A 21460-nucleotide genomic window follows, 5' to 3' on the forward strand; every position below is an offset into this window, starting at 1 on the left:
TGGTGCTGTCCTTCACAGGAGACATTAAACTCTGGCTCCATTTATTGACTTAGATGAATTTTCTGGAAACAAACTGTACATGGTCCTCAGGGTCTCTCCAAAGAAGAATTGCCAACATTAAAAAAAAACAGATTGTACTTGTCAGGAAATATAAAAGAAAGTAGCATAGTCACTCGGTGGTGAGAGAATGCTGAGCTGGTGATGGAAAGATCTGGGAGTTCAAGTGCACGATCCATCAAAGGCTCGTATGCAGGTACAGCAAGCAATTGGGAAAGAGGAGTGTTATTGTCATTGCTAGGGGATTAAATATAAAAATATTGGCAGTTATGCTTCATTCAAGCCAGGAACTGATGGGGCCACATCTGGAGGGCTATGGACAGTTGAAGTTAATAAGTGGGAAGCAGTTCAGAGAAGGTTCATTGGCCAAATACCTGGAAGATGTGGGTTGTCTCTTGCGGAAAACTTGGAAAATGCAGACTTGTATCCATTGGAGTGAAGGAGAAGGGCCTTGATGGAAACAAGCTGTGAATGATCCTCGGAGTCTGGATGGAATAATGTGGAGGGAATGTTTCCTCTTGTGGAAAAATCTGCAGCTAAGTTCACTGTTTAAAATTAAAGAGGTTGGCTAATTAAGCCAAAAGTGAAGTTACTTTTTCTCTGAGGGTTGTGAGAATTTGGAATTCTCTTCCTGAAAAGGAAGTGAAAGCAAAGCCTTTGAATATTTTGATAAGAAAGGAAGTGAAAGGGTAGAATGAAGAGTGGGGTAGCATTGCTGCCCCTAATTTGCACTTCATTGTGGAATCTTGCTCTGCTATTTGTCAAGAGACCAGACATCAAATGTAACTGACTGAATGAATGCAGTTGCACATTGGTATCAAGAGCACGTTGGGTACCGATCTTTCACATCTGCCTATTATTGATGAGGATTCAGCTGTACTATTCAATAGAATGTGGGTGACATGATTAATAAGTTTGCAGATAACATTAAAATTGGTGTTAGAATGGACAGTGAAGAAGGTTGTTCAAGGCCACGCGGGGTGTTGATTGACTGTGAACGTGGGCAAAGGAATAGCTGATGGCATTCAACTTGGCCAAGTGCAAAGTGATTGGGAAATTAAGCCAGGTCATTTGGTGAATGGCAGGGCCCTGAGCATAGAGACCAAGGGGTGCAAGTGTCTGGTTCCCTGAGAGAGGCACAGGTGGATGGGATGGCAAAGAAGGTGTGTGGCATGCTCATCTTCATTATCCACAGCATTTGAGTACAAGAGATGGGTCATCAATGTAAGTTTCCTTGGCTATGCAGGTGAGTATTGGAGCAAGTTGATGGGAATGGAAAATGTTGCAGCATGGTTACCGAGTTGGTTAACACAACACTATTACGGCATCAGCGACCTGGGTTCGAATCTGGCGCTGTCTGTAAGGAGTTTGCAAGTTCTCCCTGTGTTTGCATGGGTTTCCCCTGGGTGCTCCGGTTTCTTTCCCACCCTTCAAAAAATGTATGAGGATTCGTGGACCTTAAGGGCCTGTTACTGTATTTTAAAATGTATTTTAAAAATATTAATGAAAAATGTGATTACTGTAAACTGGTGCATGATGGCTAGCACTTGGTGCACCGAGTGGCCTGTTTTTATGTGACATCAGTGATGAGACAGTACTTGATGTAAAGTGGAGAGAGTGATGGTGTGGTAGAAAGAGGGTATTTGGCGAATGCACAAAGAGAGGGGTGCAAGTTTGTGATCCGTAGTGACAAGCAGGTTAGTTGTGCATGTATGTCTCTGCTTTAAGTAGTTAACAAATTATGAAGAAACTGTCATCCTCATGTTCAATGGAGGCTGAGTTATGTCAAATTTATACAGACAGAGCATGCAGGATGCACGGAGGCCTTTCAGCCAGAAACTACATCCCAGCATGGTTTAAAATGTCAAAAAAAATTGCATCCAAAATATACAATATTTAATTGGAACATAAATTATTTACTAGACAACAATTTTTTTCCAAAAAGTTTGCTTCCTGAAAAAAAACCAGGATTAAGATAGACAACTTCAAACTGAACACAAAGATAATTTCAGATTTCCTGTATCACGTTGGAAGTTGGAGAAACATTAAATTAACTTTTATTGAATCACATAATGATGTTGATACATTGCGTTCATTCAACTGACCTAAAAAATGTCTTTCCGCTGATTTTCCTATGTACTCAGCATCTGATGTCTCTCATTTTAGTGTCCAACAATAGTCGGCCAGTATTGATGGATTCCAGTTGCCCTGATATCGCTTTCCCATGGTCACAATGCCCTGGTGAAAACTTTCACCATGTTCGTCACTAACTGCACCAAAATCAGCAGGGAAGATGTCCAAGTGCGAATGCAGAAACTGAACTTTCAATGACCAAAACAGCTTACCTTGTGGACATGAGTAAATCAGAAAAAATATTTAAAAAAGGAACCTTCTGAAATGTTTTCCGTGATCAGCAGTCCAAAATCAATAAAATATACCCAAAAGTGTTAAGAAAGCACAATCTTTGCTGTCCTGTGTAATTGGTAAGCTGCTCACAGATTTTGGATGTGTGCATGTGGAAAGACTATACATCACCCTGACTGTTCTATACCCAAGCCACAAGCACACAAAGCATTGCAGCTTTTAAACCTATAGATACTCCTTGACTTGCGACCTATGCAACTTATGTCCAACTGCACATAGGACCAAAATTCTTTTAAAAAATATAACATTTACGTGGTTTATGTTGTATTTGACAAACTATAATAGGGATACAGGACATATAAGAGCCAAAATGGGCGTACTTACCTTGTTAGTTGGTGTCCCGGGGTCTGTAGGCTGGGTATGGCCACCTTGATTCCCATGTGCATGCGTCAGTCTTCAGTTGGCACGTTTGGAGTGGATTTGCATATTTGACTTCGGTTGGTGCATGCGTGAGAGTTAAGGGCGTGAATTTAATATCGTTAGGGCACTTAACTCTCGCACATGCGCCAATCGAAGTCCAATATGCGAACCTACCACGCAGGTGCTTACTGAAAACTCAGACATGAGCACAGGAACCAAGATGGCCGAGCCCAGCCTATAAACCCCAGGGTGCTGACTAACAAGGTAAGTACGCAATTCCGGCATGCATCCATTTTGAGATACGACCAGTAAACCCTGGGGCATTGACTGACAAGGTAAGTACGCAATTCCGACATATATCCATTTCGAGATATGACTGGTCATCCAGAACAGAACACGGACAAATGCCGGGGAGTACCTAGGCATTCCAGATCTGAATGATTTAATAATTAGGAAGGATATGAGACTAAAATGCCAGCATTCTGAGAGAACTGTTGTTTGAAGGTCTGAAACAGTTCAAGAGGCAGCTCACCACCACCTTCTGAAGGGCTGTAAGCGTGGGTAGTAAATGCTGACATTTGCCGGCAATTCTAATATATTATATAGTAAAAAATGATTACCAATGGGTTCACCGTTGCTGCATGCTCTATGTAAATTAGTTGATATGCTTCTTTGTATCACCATTTTGCTCTGTGGGTCTTCCTATGCATTAAGGCCATATACAAATCTAAAGTTCAGCTTCATTGGTTGAATGCCTTTGATGCAATAGATCCTACATTTCTGAAGCCAATACAAGGACAAGTGGTCTGACAAACAACGAGCTTACACAATCATATCCAAATTTGTACACTTTCAGCTTCTTTGTAACGTGTCGTGAAACTTCGCTAGATAGGGTGAGTACTGAGGAAGTGAGAGGTTATGGAGCAGTCACATGGATTGTCAAAACAATATTAGGAAGGCAGGAAGACATGGTCACAAGATGAAGTCATTGTGGGAAATTCTGAAGTCAGTGACCATTCAGGTTCTGCTACTGGGGAAGGTGCTGAGGTTCAGGAATGACCCAAACATGGGGGGGTTGAGTACAGTGTTCATAGTATTTCTTGTATATGAAGTATTGAGCATATCAGAGCATCGATGGAGAGAAAGGCAGAATTAATGGTTTGGGTCAATGGCCTTTCAAGAAAGATTTTGAGCATTTCCCAGAAGAACGAGGGACTGAATAGCCGACTTCTTCTAATCCTTGCATCCTTATGGCAGCAAGCAATGTATGGGTGTTATATTTTAAAATGTAGACATACAGCACGGTAACAGGCCCTTTTGGCCAATGAGCTTGTGCCACCCAATTACACCCAATGACATACAACCCTGGTATGTTTTAAAGAATGGGAGGAAACCAGAGCCCCCGGAGGAAACCTATGCAGACATGGGGAGAATGTACAAGTTCCTTCCAGACAGTGCCGGATTTGAACCTGAGTTGATGGTGCTGTGACAGCGATGTACTAACCACTACACTAGCAGTGCCGACCTGGAGTGTAGTAATGCATTTTGGAAGATCAAACTTGAAGGCTGAGTACAGAGTTAATGGCAGGATACTTAACAGTGTGGAAGAACAGAGGGACCTTGGGGTCTAAATCCATGGATTTCTCAAAGTTGGTGCGCAGGTTGATAGGACATTTAAGAAGGCCTATGGAATGCTGGACTACATTAGTCGAGGGATTGAGTTCAGAAGTTGTGAGGTAATGTTGCAACTCTATAAAACTCTGGTGAGACCACACTAATAATATTGTGTTCAGTTCTGGTCACCTCATTACATGAAAGGTGTGGAGGCTAGGGCAAGGGTGCAGAGATATACCAGGATGTTGCCTGGATTGGAAAGTATGTCTTATGAGGCAAGATTAGCAAAACTAGGTCTTTTCTCTTTGGAGCGAAGAAGGATGAGAGGAAACTTAATAGAGGTCTACAAGATTCGGAGAGGCATAGAGAGCAGCACCCTTTTTTCCCAGGGCAGGAATGGCAAACACCAGAGGACATCTATTTGAAGAGGTACGTTTTTTTCCACAGAGAGTTGTGGAGGCTGGAATGCCTTGCCAGGAATGGTGGTGGAGGCTGGAACAATTCGGGCATTTAAGAGACAAACAGCAGCAGATTCAAACCCAGTTTGCTGCACTATATCAGCGTTGCACTAACTGCTACGCTAACCAACTCACCATGGTAGCTCAGCCTTTCAACAACAATCTTTGCAGTCACTCATGAATTGGCCATTTGCCTTCAGTTCAAGTCCTCCTGACCATAACAGTCCCTGAAGCATAATGCATGCTCTGTGTGGAGTCACCCTCCATCTAAAGAGGCGAAAATGTGACCAGTCACCATTGCTTAATTTGGATGAGGTTTTGGGTTAAGTACAGAAAGGCTGGTGAAATTATGCCTCCTCAGTCTAATCTCTCTCCTCTCTCCTTTTGCCTGCTGTACACAGACTCGGAGTCCCAGACATTCCCAGAGCCAGCAGTCTGGATTGGCAGACCAAGCTGCCAAACTCCCATTTGCATCGGCAGAGTCATTGGAAACCATGTCAGAGGCTGAAGTCCCGATTGGGTTCACCCGGTCTAACCGCTTTCGGCAGAGCCTGCCTTTGTCCAGATCCACGAGTCAGGCTAAGCTCCGCTCACCAGGTAAGCCCATGGCTGCTGTTAGAGTGCAAGAGCCATGGAACCAGCTCTCCCACTCAATCAACTTTGATGGGGGGGAAATTCCTTCACAAGGCAAAAACCCACAGATGATGATGTGGGCAACATTAACTAATGCTCCTCATCCTCACGGGAGTGGGAATTCATTGTGTTTTCAGCTTCACAACACTCCTACCTGACAACCAGACACCCATCTGAGGAGATGTCTTCAACTGCAGCCTTCAATCCTCTGGAGAGTTAGTCCTGAAGTAATTGTGCACAAATTCACTCGAATGATATCAAGGTTTTAAGATGAAATTATTTGGAAAATTGCTTGTATAAACTATTTCTCCTGGTGAGACGAGAGACATGACCCAAAGGCAGTTAAATAGATTTGAGGCCAAGATGTATCAAATGCAGAACAAGCTTGATGGGCTGAAAAGCCTGTGTCTATTTGGCTGAGTATCTGATTGGTGTAGAAGAGAAACATTGATCAGTTAACCTCTGGCCGTGCTTCCAGGAGGAACTCATGGTGTTTTGCAACATCACCCAGCCATCTTTTGAACGGCTCCAGGTAATATGGTTCACCCACCCTCCCAAAAATTCACTCTGTGGTTTCAAGTTTCTGGGGTTGACCTGGTGTTTGCTTTCAGTTCCAATATCAGCAGTGAGGTTTGTACATTCTGCAGAAAAGTCTGGGTGGTTGGATGAGTCCTGATTGTGACGCTTGATATGATGTTCATTGGAGGGGACCAGACTGCAGGATGTTGGGAGAAGGGAGCCCAACATCAGATATCCAGATAAGGCCATAAAATATAGAAGCAGAAGTAGGTCATTCAGCCCATTGAGTCCACTCCACCATTCTATAATGAGCGGATCCATTCTCCCATTCAGCCCAACTCCCTGCCTTCTTCCCATAATGCTTCAGATGGACAATGCTTCCTTTGTGCTGTAGTAATGAGCTACCCCTAAGTCTGGGATTTCACTCACTGAGGAGTCAAGAGGGCGAGGGAAGGAATTCTGTACCCAGTGGTATTAATTGAAGACCCCAATGTTGAGCATCCTCGTGGAGGAGTCGGTTCCCAAAAACTCGTGGTGGGGACCAGAGGTGCAGTACTGCCTGAGCTCACTGGTGCGCCACTCCGGCACCTCATGGGGCTGCTTCCGGGTGCGTGCCCCTCCCCTGCTGAGTGCTATTCTGGACATACAAGGAACCCATTTCCTCCCCGACCGGTCATCCTCCTTCCTTGTCTTACCATTTGTTCTCAATTATACAGCGCTAAATACAACATGGTGGCCACCAAGGCCAGTTCTTGTGAGACCTCCTTATCTCCGTTTTTGGTGAGCACCGGCACCTAAAAATTTAGCACTGCACCCCTAGTGGGGACGGGATTACGTGAGTGGTGCACCTCTGACTGTGTATCTTGTGTGATTCTGACAGGAGTGCTGTTTCTCCAGTTCGGCGATGAAACACGGCGGGTGCACATCACTCATGAAGTCAGCAGCATGGAGACTCTGCACGCTCTGATCGCCCACATGTTCCCACAGAAGCTCACCATGGGCATGCTGAAGTCACCCAACACTGCCATCCTCATCAAAGACGAGACAAGAAACATCTTTTATGAACTGGAAGATGTGAGGTAGGGGGAGCAGGCCCTGGTCAACGGGTTAACAAAAACAGCAGAGCTCTCCCCATTACTGCATGCTGCATCTCCCCTGTGGTCTGCTCAACCTTCGGCTCCAACGTCGGGGATGGTATCCAAGCTGTCCGGAATTGCAAATGAAGCCTGATGCAGTTTGTCATTTTGCAGCTCCGCTCAGGGTGTTGTACTGGTGTCACTGTGAGGGGTGGGGGGATGCAGAGGGTGCGGACTGCACCGGGTGACACCATCAGAAGGGGTGACACCAAAATAACTGTCTATAAAATTTTTGTGCAGGGATTATTAAAAATATCCCTGTAGTTATAACAAAAACGTTTTTCATAAGCCCAGTGCAGACCTACAAGGCTAAAACTCTACGCTAATTTACTTTTTGAACCTTCCAGTCTGAACCCTCCCCTCCTCCACACTGGCTCAGCATCCCCTGCTCAGTGCCACCGCACAACACCCCCGCCTCAGCACCGCTGCCTCCCCACCCCCCGCTCAGTGCCGCTGCCATCCCAGACGTACAAGGAACACACACCTGTTTCTTCTATGCTCGGTACTCTCATGCACCCAGTCCATGGGAGGGGGGAAAATGACACCCTGAGTTACTGCACTGGGTGACACCAACCCTACTGGCACCACTGGGGTGCGGCATCAATGGATTACGACGAGTCGGCATTTAACAGAGCCCTGGCGTTATACAGCACAGAAACCGGCCCTTCAGCCCAAGGTGCCTATTTTCGTCAGTCACATTTGCCTGCATTTGGCCCACCTCCCTCTGACCCTCCCCTTTCCACGTACCTGTCCAAATATAAACAGTGGAATTGTACCACCATCTACTGATTTCTCTAGCTGCTCGTTCCACACTTCTGGCATGCTTGGTGTGGAAAAGTCTTTCAGGTCCACTCTCACCCTTGTGTCCTCCAGTTTCAGCTCCCATCCCCCAACAGATTGTGACCATCCACCCTATCCAGGCCCCTGATGATTTTATAAACCTCTGAGGTCACCCCTCAGCCTCCTTCACTCCAGGGAAAGTGGTCCCAGCCTTTCCAGTCTCTCCTCATAACTCAAGCCCTCCAGTCATACAGCATGGTAGCTGGCAGGCCCTTTCGGCCCACGAGTTCATTTTGCCCAATTACACCCAATTAACCCACAAGTCCTGGCAACATTATTGTGAATCTTTACTGCCCCACCTCGCTCCAGCCTAATCGCATCAGTCCCGAACTATTCAAGGTATTTCAGGTACAACCTCACTGACATCGGAGAGAGGTGCATTATGATGACCCAGTCATGTACTCAGTGCTCCATCTGATGAGGGAAGCCCTCTTCACTATCTGTGTGGTCAATTTCAGGGAACTATGTCCCCCAAAGTCTTTATATTCTAAAACGCTCCCCAGAGCTCTCTAATTTACAGTGCAAGTCCTGCCCATGTTCATCTTTCCAAAATCCAAACCTATCTGAGTTCAATAGCAACCTTAAGTAAAATATGTGAAGGAAATGTGTGGCATGATTAGTCAGTAACATTTCATATTTCACTGTGAAAGGAGATAGGGGGTCAAATGACCAAAATTTTAGTCAAAAAGGCAGAGAAACCTTGAGGGAAAAGGAGAACCGAAGAGGTTTACAGATGGTATTTGGGCAACTCTATGGTAGACGGGCTGCTTCTCAGCTCCAGTGACTCAGGTTTGATTCTGACCTCCAGTTGAGTTGGCACGATCTGTTCCCATCCTAATGACATGCAGTTGGTTCATGGAGTGTGGTTGTGTGCTAGCGTCTGGGTTGGGGCAGAGGTGGTGGAGTAAGAGAGTTAATGAGAATAAAATGTTTTTCCAGACATACATGAGCCTGTGCCGTCCAATTACACCCGATTAACCTACAACCCCTAGTACATTTTGGAAAGTGGGAGGAAACCCACGCAGACACTGGGAGAACAGCTGTCCTTACAGACAGCGCCGGATTCAAACCCTGGTCCCAGTCGTTAGCATTGGGCTAACCAAGACATTAACCATGCCACCCTTAATGTGGCATTCATCAGTTTGATGATCAGTGCAGACTTAGGAGCCAAAGGCTTGTTTCCCTGCACTTTGCTTCCACGATGCCTCAAGGGTAGAGAATTTAAAATTGAGAATCAAGAGGCTTCAATTGAGGAGAGTGGAGGCCTTGAGAATACCAACACTGGAGGGTGTACAGAGCTTGGAAAGATCAGAATCCGAATTTATGGTCATGAACAAGTCATGAAATTTGGTGTTTTGCGGCAGTGTCATAGAGAAAACCTTCATATTATAACCATCTTATCACATTCCTATAAAAAAATGTAAATAATAGTGTATGAAAAGTAAGGTGGTGTCTTTGTTCATTTATTATTCAGGAATCTGATGGCAGCGGGGAAGAAGCTGTCCTGTTCCTTGTCTTTAGGCTCCTGTACCCTTTTCCCAATGGTAGAAGAGTGAAGAGGGCATGGCCTGGGTGGTGGGGGGTCTTTGAGGACAGAGGCTGCTTTTTTAAGACACTGCCTCATAGAGATATCCTTGATGGAGTGAAGCCTGGTACCTCTAATGCCACAGGCCAAGTTAATAACCCTCTGGAGTTTATCTTTGTCCTGAGAGTTGGTGTCTCCATACCAGGCAGTGATGCAACCAGCCAGAATGCTCTCCACAATTTCACAACAGCAACTTGCTGTGGAGAGGGACCTGTGGAAGGAGAAAGGAAGGCAGTGTCCAGTGATATTTCCATTAAACCAAGACTTCCATTAAACAAAAGTGGCACATTTATCTAACACGTAAGTTGATCATAGGCTTGACCATTGTGGAGAAAGCTCACTAAAATATATTCCATTAGTGATGTTGAAAAACACAGCCTTTTCTCCCCCCCCCCCCCCCCACCCAATGTAACTCAACCCAGGGACCTGTAGGTTAGTTGTCCTGCCAGGAAGTGAAAGTGTGAAAGGACAGAACATGCGGGCAGAGGAGAAAAAGTTGATGTCTTGTTTGCTGAAGGGATTTCTGAGCCCTTCCTGCTCCACAATGTATCATTTTCTGATTTTAAAAAATCTCTTCTAGGGATATCCAGGATCGAAGTATAATAAAAATTTTCAGGAAAGATCCGATCTATGCACCATATCCAGCCTCTCACATTGCAAATGGAGATCTAAGGGTAAGTCTTGAGCAACTCCTTCCATTTATTTGCTCAGTAGCCCCTTATGTGAGACAATAATGAATGTCGAGATCAGGTAACAAGCCTTTAGTTCCATTAAATCAGTGGTTTTCAAACTGCCTCGCAAACTTACATTCCACCTTAAGCAATCCCTATGCCATAAGTGCTCTGTGTTTAGGGATTGCTTAAGGTGGAATGTGGGTGGAAAGAAAAAGTTTGAAAACCACTGTTTTAATTGTACCTAATTGACTCGTTAGTGCACGGTTTCATAACCCCAAAGGAAATGGGCCAATGACAATTTTTCTCACGCAAACTATTTTAATAACAATGGGGTCTAGAACAGTGATTCTCAATTCTTCCTTTCCCACTCACAAACCACCTTAAACGATCCCTTACTAATCACAGAGCACTTATGGTGTAGGGATTGGTTAAGGTGGAATGTGAGTTTGGGGGGGGGGATTTGAAAATCACTGATTTAGTTGGACTAATGGCTTGTTATCTTCACTAGCTTATTGTTGTTGTGTATTTTGATTGTCAGAAGGTCTTAGGCAAGGTGCCACACGAGGCTACTTAACAAGATAAGAGCCCATGGTATAATAGGAGACGTTCTAGGGTGGGTAGAGCATTGGCTGATTGGCAGAAAGCAGAGTGTCGGAATACCTGGATCATATTCAGTGGTGTTCCAGAGGGTTGGGGCAGCTTCTTTTTATGTCGTATATTAATGATTTAGATTATGGAATGAATGACTTTGTGGCCAAGTTTGCAGGTGACTCGAAAGGCTGACATGGCCTGTTTCCGCTCTGTAAATGGTTATATGGTTATATGATACGAAGATAGGTGGAGGAGCAGGTAGTGTGGAGGAAACAGCGAGGCTGGAGAAGGACTTAGACAGAAGAAATGGGCAGAGAAGTGGCATGAAATACAATGTCAGGATGTGTATGGTCATGCACTTTGGGAGAAAATATAAACAAAGCAGAATATTTTCTAATGGGGAGAAAATTGAAAATAGCCAGGTGCAAAGGGACCTGGGAGTCCTCATGCAGGATTCCCTGAAGGTAAACTTGCAGGCTGAGTCGTTGGCGAAGAAGGCCAATGCAATATCATTCATTGCAAGGGGAATAAGAGCAGGGATGTGATGTTGAGGGGTTATAAGGCACTGGTGAGAACTCAGAGTATTGTGAGCAATTTTGGGCTCCTAATTTAAGAAAGGATGTGCTGATGTTGGAAAGGGTTCAAAGGAGATTCACTAGGATGATTCTGGGGAAAAAAAGGGCCATCATATGAGGAGTGTTTGACAGCTCTTGGTCTGTACTCATTAGAATTTAGAAGAATGAGGGGGTGGGGGATTTCATTGAGACATTTCAAAGAGTAGAAAGGATATTCCATGGTGGGAGAGTCTAGGGCAAGAAGGCACAACTTCAGGATTGAAGGGGGTCCACTCAGAAAAGAGATGTGGAGGAATTTCTTTAGCCAGAGGGTGGTAAATCTGTGGAATTTGTTGCCACATGTGGTTGTGGAGGCCAGATTATTGGGTGTATTTAAGGCATAGATTGATAGGTTCTTGATTAGCCAGGGCATCAAAGGTTATGTGGAGAAGGCCGGGCAGTGGGGATGAGTGGGGAAAATGAATCAGCTCATGATTGAATGGCGGGGCAGACATGATGGGCTGATTAGCCTATTTATGCTCCTATGTCATATGGTTTAATCACATCATCAAATTGTCATTGGAATAATCTCCTGCCTCCACGTCACAACCTATGTCCAAAAGAAACCAGCACGTTTAAACGGTGTGCAGTTACACTGATATTGATTTAAAGGAACCTGATGGTTATATGTTGGCCACAAGAGAGAGGCAGGGAGTCTTTGAACATTAAAAGCATTCCCACTCACTGTAGAGACACCTGAGAGGAAAGGTTATCATTTGCATTCGGCTGTGTTTATTCAAGGGGGTTCATCAGTAGAGATGGTCTGTACTGTACCTTAATTAAGGGTTCTAGGTTTTTGAGCATGTAGCTGTGGCTGATTAATGGTCCTCTATTTCATTTTCATTTGCCATCTATTTTCCCTCCAAACCTTCCCTGTGTTCAAGTCATGTCAGAGAGATGCTGGGTTTCGCTGCTGCCCTCAACAATTTGTTCATTCCATCGTCACTGCTTGTTGGTGACATGGTAGTTATATTTTGGGCTAGAAATCCAAAGAGAGGGTTCACAGATCATGTGTCAGTGACTAGTGGAGTACCTCAGTGATCTGTTCTGGGACCCCAACTCTTTGTGATTTTTATAAATGACCTGGATGAAGAAGTAAAGGGATGGGTCAGTAAATTTGCAAATAATTCAAAGGTTGGAGGAGTTGTGGATAGTGAAGGCTGTGGGATATAGACAGGATGTAGAGCTGGGGAAAAGTGTGAGGTGATACGTTTTGAAAGGTCAAACCTGAAGACAGAGTACATGGGTTAGTGATAGGATCTTGGAGTCTAAATCCATAGATCTCTCAACGTTGCCACGTAGGTTAATAGGACAGTTAAGGCCTATGGTATGCCGAGCTTCATTAATTGGGGGATTGAGTTCAGGAGTCATGAGGTAATGTTGCAGCTCAATAAATCTCTGGTGAGACCACACTTGGAACGTTGTGTTCAGTTCTGGTCACCACATTAAAGGAAAGATGTGGAAGCTATGGAGAGGGTGCAGAGGATGTTGCCTGGATTGGAAAATATAAGGCAGGGTTAGCAGAGCTAAGGCTTTTCTCTTGTGAGTATAAGGATGAGAGGAGACTTAATAGAGGTCTACAAGATTATGAGAGGCATAGATTAGGAGACAGTCAGCACCTCTTTCCCAGGGCAGGAATAATAAACACGAGAACATCTGTACAAAGTGAAGGGAGGAAAGTTGATGGGAAAGATTAGGGGAAAGATTTTTTATATAGAGAGTTGTGGGTGCCTGGAATGCATTGCAAGGGTTGGTTGTGGAGGCTGGAACAATGGGGGCATTTAAGACAGGCACGTGGATGAAAAAAAAATAAAGGGATATGAATAGGGATGATGTAGTGTTTCATTTTGGAAGGTATATATGGGTCAGTACAATATTGTGGGCTGAAGGGCCTGCACTGTACTGTGTTGTTATGTTCTATGTTTCATGACAGCATTCTTTCACTGCTGAATCTGCAGGTTGAGAAAGTGATTGACAATGAAGTTCTCCCCCTGCAGGGATTTGCATCTTAGCCTTGGGAGGAATCTGCAGGGATGAGGTATAGTAAACTTGGTGAGAAGGTGCTTTGGGGAAACAGCTTCTATTCACAGGTCCCACAACCACAAGTTAATGGGAAATATTAACAGCAAGAAGTAATTATTGAGGGAAGGTGAGATCGTCGGTGAAACGGTTGGTGTAGTGGTTAATGCAACACCTTTACAGTACCAGTGATCAGGACCGGGGTTCAAATCTCATGCTGTCTGTAAGGAGTTTGTACGTTCTAGCTGTACTTGCATGGGTTTTCCCCAGGGACTCTGGTTTCCTCTCACTTTTCAAAACGTACTCGAGGCGTAGGTTAATTGGGTGTAAATTAGGCAGCATGGACTCGTGGGCTGAAGTGGCCTGTTACCATGCTGTATGTCTAAATTTAAATTAAAAATATGAAGGGCAGAGCCCAGTCCAATTATCTTCCTCATCTACTCTGGATCTGAACTACTTGATCTATCCCAGAACCAACTTGTGTTGCTCTGTGACGAACGTAGAACATTACAGCACTGTACAGAGTGAAACACGAACGTCTGCAGAAACACAAAGGAATGCTGGAGGAACTCATCTTACCAAGTTCAGGCCTGAACCCTTCCTCAAGGTCGAGTATAAGCAAAGAACAAAAGTGTTAGAATAAAGACTGAAGAATGACAGAGAGAGGAGTCTAGACCAACAAGATGTGTTAAATGGATATGAGAATTGATTTTGGGTCTGTGAAAGGAGACAGAGGGAAAAGGGGAGAGAAAAGGAGAGAAAGCTGGGGGAAGGCAACAGGGGAAAGAAGAAGGGGGCGAGATTTAATGGAAGTCGGTGTTAATGCTATCCAGCTGGAGGGTGGCCAGATGGAAGATGAGGTTATTTTCTTCCAGTTTGCAGGTGGTCTCAGTCTCCACTGCATGAGATCATGGACAGATTTGTCAGCCTGTCTCTCTCTTCCCTTTTCCCTTCACTCCTTTCACAGAGCCAAAATCAATTCCCACCTCTCCTCTTATCATGTCCAATTCACACCTTTTGTTGGTCTGGACTCCATCCCCTGTCAGTCTTCAGACGCCTTCCTGCTGTTCTTCACTCATACATTGAAGAAGGGCTCAGGCCTGAAACATCAATAGTATCTCAACTTGCCCGCTGAGTTCCTCCTGTGTTTCTACAGCACAGTACAGGCCCTTCAGCTCATGATGTTGTGCTGATCTCTGTAAATTTATTCCACTACAATCTAACCCTTCCTTACCTCACACTCATAACTCCCTTTTATCCTTCCATCCATGTGCTTATCTAAGTGCTTTGAGTGTCCCTATGGTAACAGTTGATGTTTTTTGTGTTGAACAGAGAGAGATGGTTTACACCTCGCGGGAGTCCTCGCCTACTCGTCGCCTTAGCAGTGTTGCACCTGGTTCCCCGCATTTAGTATCGGCATCCCCCACAGCCGGGCTGCAGTCTTCGTCGCCCTCCCGGTCTCGCATGTCGTACAGTGGTGGACGTCCACCCTCCTACACCTCAAGCCCAGTTCACCATCCCGAGAGGCTGGGGTCACTGCCTTCCTCCCAGCCCGTCTCGCCCAGCCCCAGTGCCATCCTGGAACGGAGGGACGTCAAACCGGACGAGGACATGAGTGGCAAGAACATGGTTCTGATGAAGCATGAGAGCTTGTATGCTGACCCCTACAACATGATGCACGACGGGCGCCTGAGTGTTGCATCCACACAATCACTGGCGGGGTTGCAGGACCCCTTCTCTTACCCAGGCGGTCTTTACCGGCGCGGTTCCATGAGGTCGCTCAGCACCTACTCTGCCGCAGGGTTGCACGGCGACCTGGAGGACTCCTTTTACAAGCCAAGTCCTCAGGTTTACAGTGACGGTTACGCCTCTGGCCTGGGTTACAGGATGGCTCCCTCATCGCCCCAGAAAATCCCTGATAGCAGAATGGTGGACATTCAGCAAGGCCAGAGTCCGCACAGCCCCTACTCTGGTCCGACAAGCAGGTCCCCTCCAGTGCGTCAATCATTCCGGAAAGATCCAGCGACCGCAGTCACCAACGAGAGCGCTGGGACAAAATCTCGGAATGCAAGCTCCGCTGTTGCTACGGATGTCCTTCCAGGGCCGATGGAACGGACAGGAGGAACAGAGCGACCTATATCAGGGTACAGCTCCCCACATGCTGTCAATGACCCCGAGACAAGGTAATACAAGGAGTAACCTGCAGTTCACTAATAATGGATACAGGAAAGAGAGTGAGAGCCTTGTGGTATGATGCTGAGGTTACAGGACAAAGAAGATGCTTATTGACTTCAGGAGAGATTCCTCACCCCCATTGATGTTAATGGCTCGAAAGTTGAAAGGCTACACAAGTTCAAGTTCTTCAGAAAAACATCTCTAATGACCTGTCCTGTGACAAACATATTGATTCAATGGTCAAGGAAGCAAGATTCAAGATTCTTTTATTGTCATGTAATAAAATAGAAAATGTGTTATTACACAAAATTTATTTTAGTCAGCCATAAGGCAGTCAAAGGTCCATTATCAGAGAAATTGCTCAGCACCTCTTACAGTCACAGAGAGAGAAGCAAAAGAGAGTCCCCCAGAGTCAATGAATATCCATGGATTCCCCTCCAGTGCTCCTGCAGTCTCCGCAACCTTCAGTCCAAATTATCAGCAAGCCAAAGTCCAGATCAAAACCTCTGTCACAATCAACGCCCTTTGCACCCTCTCGCATCTTGGTTCCAATACCTAGTTCCCCTTTCAGCCAGGCTCCAGCAGTCCACAGCCTGGTGCGAGTCCCTTGACCGCAGTCGCCAGCAGCCCGCAGCCTGTGTGGATTCCTCTCTTCGAGTCACCAACAGCCCACCAGCTGTGTGTTTTTCAGTGTCAGAGCCCCTCACTGTGGGTTGTCTCCTCTGCTTCTCCTTCTCAAACGAGGGGTGATCTCCCCATTTTCTGGTGCCCAGTGCAACCCCTCGAGGATACTGTCAACATAGGTGCCGCCACCTTGTGCCCAGACTCTGGCAGGATTTAAAAATAAACCATTGTCAGCTCTTTTAACAAGCATTGAGAGCCTGTATAGAACTGACAGCATTTGGACTAGGCGGTTAGACCCCGTGGGGGAGATCCCAGCTTTCCATGGGTCTGCACCAATGGCAGGGCTGCTCTTACAGCGCCTCTACTTTCATAGAAGACTGAGGAAGTTGGGTGCCAAGCCCCCCTCCCCCACCCTCCCACCCTCAGCAACTTCTACAGGTGCACTATAAGAAGCAGGCTTGCTGGATGCATCACAGTGTGGTATGGGAACTGCCCTACTCAAGATTGGAGGAAACTATAGAAGTTGGTGAGTGCAGCTCAGAGCCCCTCCCTTCCATGGGCTCCATCTGCATTTCACGCTGCCCAGGAAAGGCAACAAACACACAGTCACGGTTCTAGTCAAAAAGAGAGATGGAATCTTTGAATTTCAGTCTCACCATAGCAAAACGTCATCTTGTTTGATTTGGCCACATCTCCGAAACCTTCTTTTCCACAGCCCACTGGGACACACTGAAAGGCCCATCACACCCTGGACACATTATGTTCTCCCTTCTATCAGGAAGAAGGTTTAAACGTGTGAAAACACGCACCAACAGGCTGAAAGAGTTTATTCCCTGTAGCCATCGGACTCCTGAGTGAACCCCACAACAGTGCTCCCATGCTGCCCTTGCTTGGTGCTAATTGATCAGGTAATCCTATACTCTTCAAGCTGTAGTCTTTAAGTGTTTAGAGATAACCTACTGATGACTGCTTGGAGTCTCACAGTATAAGGTATTGTGTGAGAATTAAGCATAATCCCCCATTTAAAACAGGGCTCCCATGCACCAACAACCATAGGATCTGTCATGGTTCTCGTCAAAGAGAGAGGTGGAATCTTTGAATTTCAATCTCACCATAGCAAAACATCATCTTGTTTGATTTGGCCACGTCTCCCAAACCTTCTCTTCCACGGCCCACTGGGACGAGGTTAGCCAGTGGACCTCTGGACAAGGGGCTGCAGCCCTGGCCACACTCTCTGCAGCCCGCGTGCTCCTCTCACGGAGTTCAACCTTCTCTAATCTGTTAGCTGAGCAGGGAACTGGAATGACTGGAGTGTTTGTCCCCATTTAGTACCTCGACTCAGTGATGGTATCAAACTTACTGAGTGTTGTTCACACTCTACTCTTCCAGGAAAGTGGGAAGTGCTGCATCACCTGTATGTTGTAAATATTAGGTTTACAGCAGGGATCTCGCTCACCACAGGATAATACACTCTTGTAGCCGCAGGGGTTAGGAATGTTCAACTGAATTTTGTTTATTTTATCTTGATGTTGGAAAACACCAAACGTATCACTTGAGAACCATTTTACCCTTTATATGACAAATCAATTTATTGGTTCATGCTTATTGTCACACATGCCAAGATGCAGTGCAGGATGCATTGATCAAGTTTGTATAGTGAGCAGTCCAGTGAGACATGCAAATTACAAAGAATTTTGAACTTCATCCAGGACTCTGATTATAGCAGGAAAGAAACTGTCCTTGAATCTGGTGAAGTGTGACCTCACATGTGAATCTTTTCGCTGGGAGAGGGGCGAAGAGAGTGTGGCTGGGGTGGGGAGAGCCTGTTAATGTGTTGGCTTCCTTTCCAAGGCAGCAAGAATTATAGATGGAGTCGATGGATGGAGAGGGAGGGGGCGGGTGTTTGTGTGATGGTCTGAGCCACATTGGCAACCCTCTGCATTTTGTGGGGATCTTGGGCAGAGCAGTTTCCATCCCATGCAGCGATGCACCCAGACGGGAGGCTTTCAATGGTGCACCTGTGGGAGTTGTTCGAGGATGCAGATGACATGCCAAATTGCCTCAAGCTTCTGAGGAAGGAGGGACACGGTGTGCTTTCTTGGCCATTGAGTTGATGTGAGTATATCAAATAAGAAAGAGCATGACATTAGTGCAGGGTGAGGCCAAATGTGAACAATACATCATAATCCTCTTGGACTGCATGAACATTGATTTTTCTAATTTTAGGTAACCTCCACCTCTGTCTGGTTCCACTATTTTCATCCCTTTACATGGTCCTGCTTACTTGAACTTTCTCCCCACACCCCCTGTGGTCTCCGTCTCCCACCTCCTGCCCAATGCCTGATCACTTCTTGGCCCATCCAAAGCTTTATCCCATCTTTACTTCAAGTCACAAAAAGGGTCCAGACAAGAAATGTTGACTTACTATATCTCCCCACAAATGATGCCTGACCTGCCCCTTCAGTGAGTCCAATGACAACGGTCCCTGAGCCAACTGTAGCCCATTGCCCATTTTTGTGGCCCAGGGTGAATTTTAACAATAAAACAGAATATGGCCCATTAGAACATAGTCACCAACAATAAATTGCACTGTATGTACTTTGCACTTCTTAGTTTCAACACTAGATGTCACTGCCATTTTGAACAATTACTAGACTGACCAGTGCAATCTTACTCATCGATGAAAACATTTACCTCAGTTTAAAATAAAACATTTATCTCAGTTGATTAAACATGGCAGAACTGTAAAGATGGAAAATAGCAAGGGACTGCCTAAAATTTCAGAACACAGTGGGAAAATGAATATGTTTTTCACACAGAAGTCAAGGGGAAGTGTGTTTGTTTGATTTCCAAGGAATCTGTTAACTTTAATAGCCCATCTACAGGTTTACACCGTGTGTCATAGTCATCAAGGGTGGACATTGGGCCGTGAACTGCATTCACTGAGAGTTGTGGAGAAATGCTGGAGACGGCCTTGTCCCTTTCTTGATCTTTTCCCCTGTTCTGATTTTGCACCCAGATTTTTATTTTACATAGCTTTTTGAATGAGAGTTTAAAAGAGTTTTAATGTATTCATTTAAAGAGCAGCAGGTACAGAAATGCCTTCAGAAATGTGAGCACATCAATAAACTACTGTAACATCAACAGTTAAACCGTTCAGTAGTGTTGTAGTTATTTTGATAGAAAATAAATTTTTGATGGCACCTGGGTTTTCTGATCTAAATACACCATTTTTCTTGCTGTGTAACTGGTTGAAAACTGCCGGGCTTAATATTGTTTGGCCGATGACTCCTTCTGTTTTTCTGTATGTGGCCCACAACCAAAAAGGTTCGGCTGCTCCTGGTCTGCAGAGTTGAATTTAGAGATTATCTACAATCTATAGCAAAGAGAAATCGTCATCGGAATTACAGCAGCATCTCCCAATAACAGAAGGGTTATCCTGCAGAATGCAATGAGTGGAGAGTAGTTATCAACCATTTACAGGGGACCAAGCAAACCATCTCCACTCTGTGAGTGGATGATTAGGTCAAGCTGGCTGGGATTTGCCCTGATGTTTGTAAAAACACAATGCTGGAGAAACTCAGCAGGTCAAACAGTGTACTTTTTATCGCAAAGATAAAAAATACATAACCAACATTTCGGGCTTGAGCCCTTATATTAAGATTTGGGCAAAATGTGGACAGGCGCTTGAACAAAATGGTGGGGGAAGGGGCAGCGGAGGAACACAGTCCCAATGGTAATAGGTGGATAAGGGAGGAAGAGCAGACCAGCAAATAGAGGGAGAGTTTAGTGTGAATGGAGAGAGAAGGGAGTGGAGAGATGGAGGAAACAAACAGATATTCTGTCAGGCCACTCTCCTAAAGGATGCCATAAGCATCGACGTCTCCAGTTTCCCTCTCCCTTCTCCATCCCTCTGCCTTCTTTCCTCCAGCTCTCCACCCCTTCCCTCTCCATTTACATAGTCATCCCCCCTCCCCTTATTTGCTGGTGTGCCCTCCCTCCCTTATCCACCTCCTACCTCTGGGACTGTCTCTTCCCCCTGCCCCTCCCCCAACATTTTGCTTGTTGGTTATATATCTTTATCTTTGCTCCAGAAAGTACACTGTCTGAGTTTCTCCAACATTGTGTTTTTACTTCAATTACGGTGTCTGCAGACACTTATGTTTTACTCTTGCTCTAATATTTGACTGTATTTTTGTGCCTTTGCTTCTTGTCACAGGAACCGAATGGAAGCCATGGAGAAGCAGATTGCCAGCTTGACTGGACTGGTACAAAATGCACTTTTGCGAGGGAATGATGCCGAGTCTGCCAGGTAAAGTTTTATTGGTTTCTGTCTCAAGCCCTGCTTTCCCTGTGGCAGGAACAACAATGGCCTAAATAAACTAGTCCCTATCTCTCTGATCATCTCCAGCCCAACAAGTTGCCCATCCCTCCAGCCCCCAAATCCCCAGTTGTGTGGGAAGGGAAACAAGTTTGACGGGTTCAAAGAGCAACGAGTTTGGACATAGACTGAACACAGGAAGGATCTTTATTAAAACACACTTAAGGGGTTTGCAACAGGGATAGCACACACTATTTCTTTTTTAAATCAGACAGGCCAATTTGGCCCTGAGTCCATGCCACCCGAAGGAAACCAGAGGAGAAAACCCATGCAGACACTGGGAGAAGGTACAAACACCTTACAGACAGCGTGGGATTCGAACCCAGGTCCGGTCCCGATTGCTGGGGGTGTAAAGGCATTGTGCTAACCATTATGCCAACCATGCCACCCTAGTACTCTCAATCACACAATACAGTATAATCAGTCATATCGGACTCAACACTACCAATAGTAGCAACTGCTTACACTCATACATTCACAGTAAAATCTCGCCACATCAGATACAATTATTGATGCTATCAACTGTTTATACAGACTTATATCACAACCAAGGACTACAATACACTACCTGCCGTCTTTGTCTAACATGGGAATGGCTCAGATGCTATCTTCAAAACTACAACAATATACAACAGCCCGATCCCTATGTAGAGCAAACCTTACTAGCGACTCCTCCAGCATTGTTCATAGTTTGCAACCTGGAGTGGAGCAGGTTCATCTCAGGGCCGAAGAACAAAAGAGGAACAGCTGCTCCAT

General features: G+C 45.4%; 1 protein-coding gene across 6 annotated transcripts in view; it reads left to right on the plus strand.

The window, feature by feature from the left end:
- Positions 1 to 21460, plus strand: part of LOC138747620 (SRC kinase signaling inhibitor 1-like) — a 227458-nt gene that overhangs the window by 145880 nt on the left and 60118 nt on the right. For all 6 annotated transcript variants that reach the window (XR_011347581.1, XM_069907008.1, XM_069907005.1 and 3 more), the window contains 5 exons: positions 5315 to 5510; positions 6946 to 7144; positions 10207 to 10300; positions 14857 to 15707; positions 20543 to 20635. Coding sequence is in view for 5 of the 6 variants with exons in the window: in XM_069907008.1 (XP_069763109.1) it covers positions 5315 to 5510; positions 6946 to 7144; positions 10207 to 10300; positions 14857 to 15707; positions 20543 to 20635 (1433 nt within the window). In the remaining variant the exon portion in view is untranslated. The remainder of the gene's footprint in view (positions 1 to 5314; positions 5511 to 6945; positions 7145 to 10206; positions 10301 to 14856; positions 15708 to 20542; positions 20636 to 21460) is intronic.

This window comes from Narcine bancroftii, chromosome 12, assembly GCF_036971445.1.
Source record: "Narcine bancroftii isolate sNarBan1 chromosome 12, sNarBan1.hap1, whole genome shotgun sequence".
NCBI lineage: Eukaryota > Metazoa > Chordata > Chondrichthyes > Torpediniformes > Narcinidae > Narcine > Narcine bancroftii.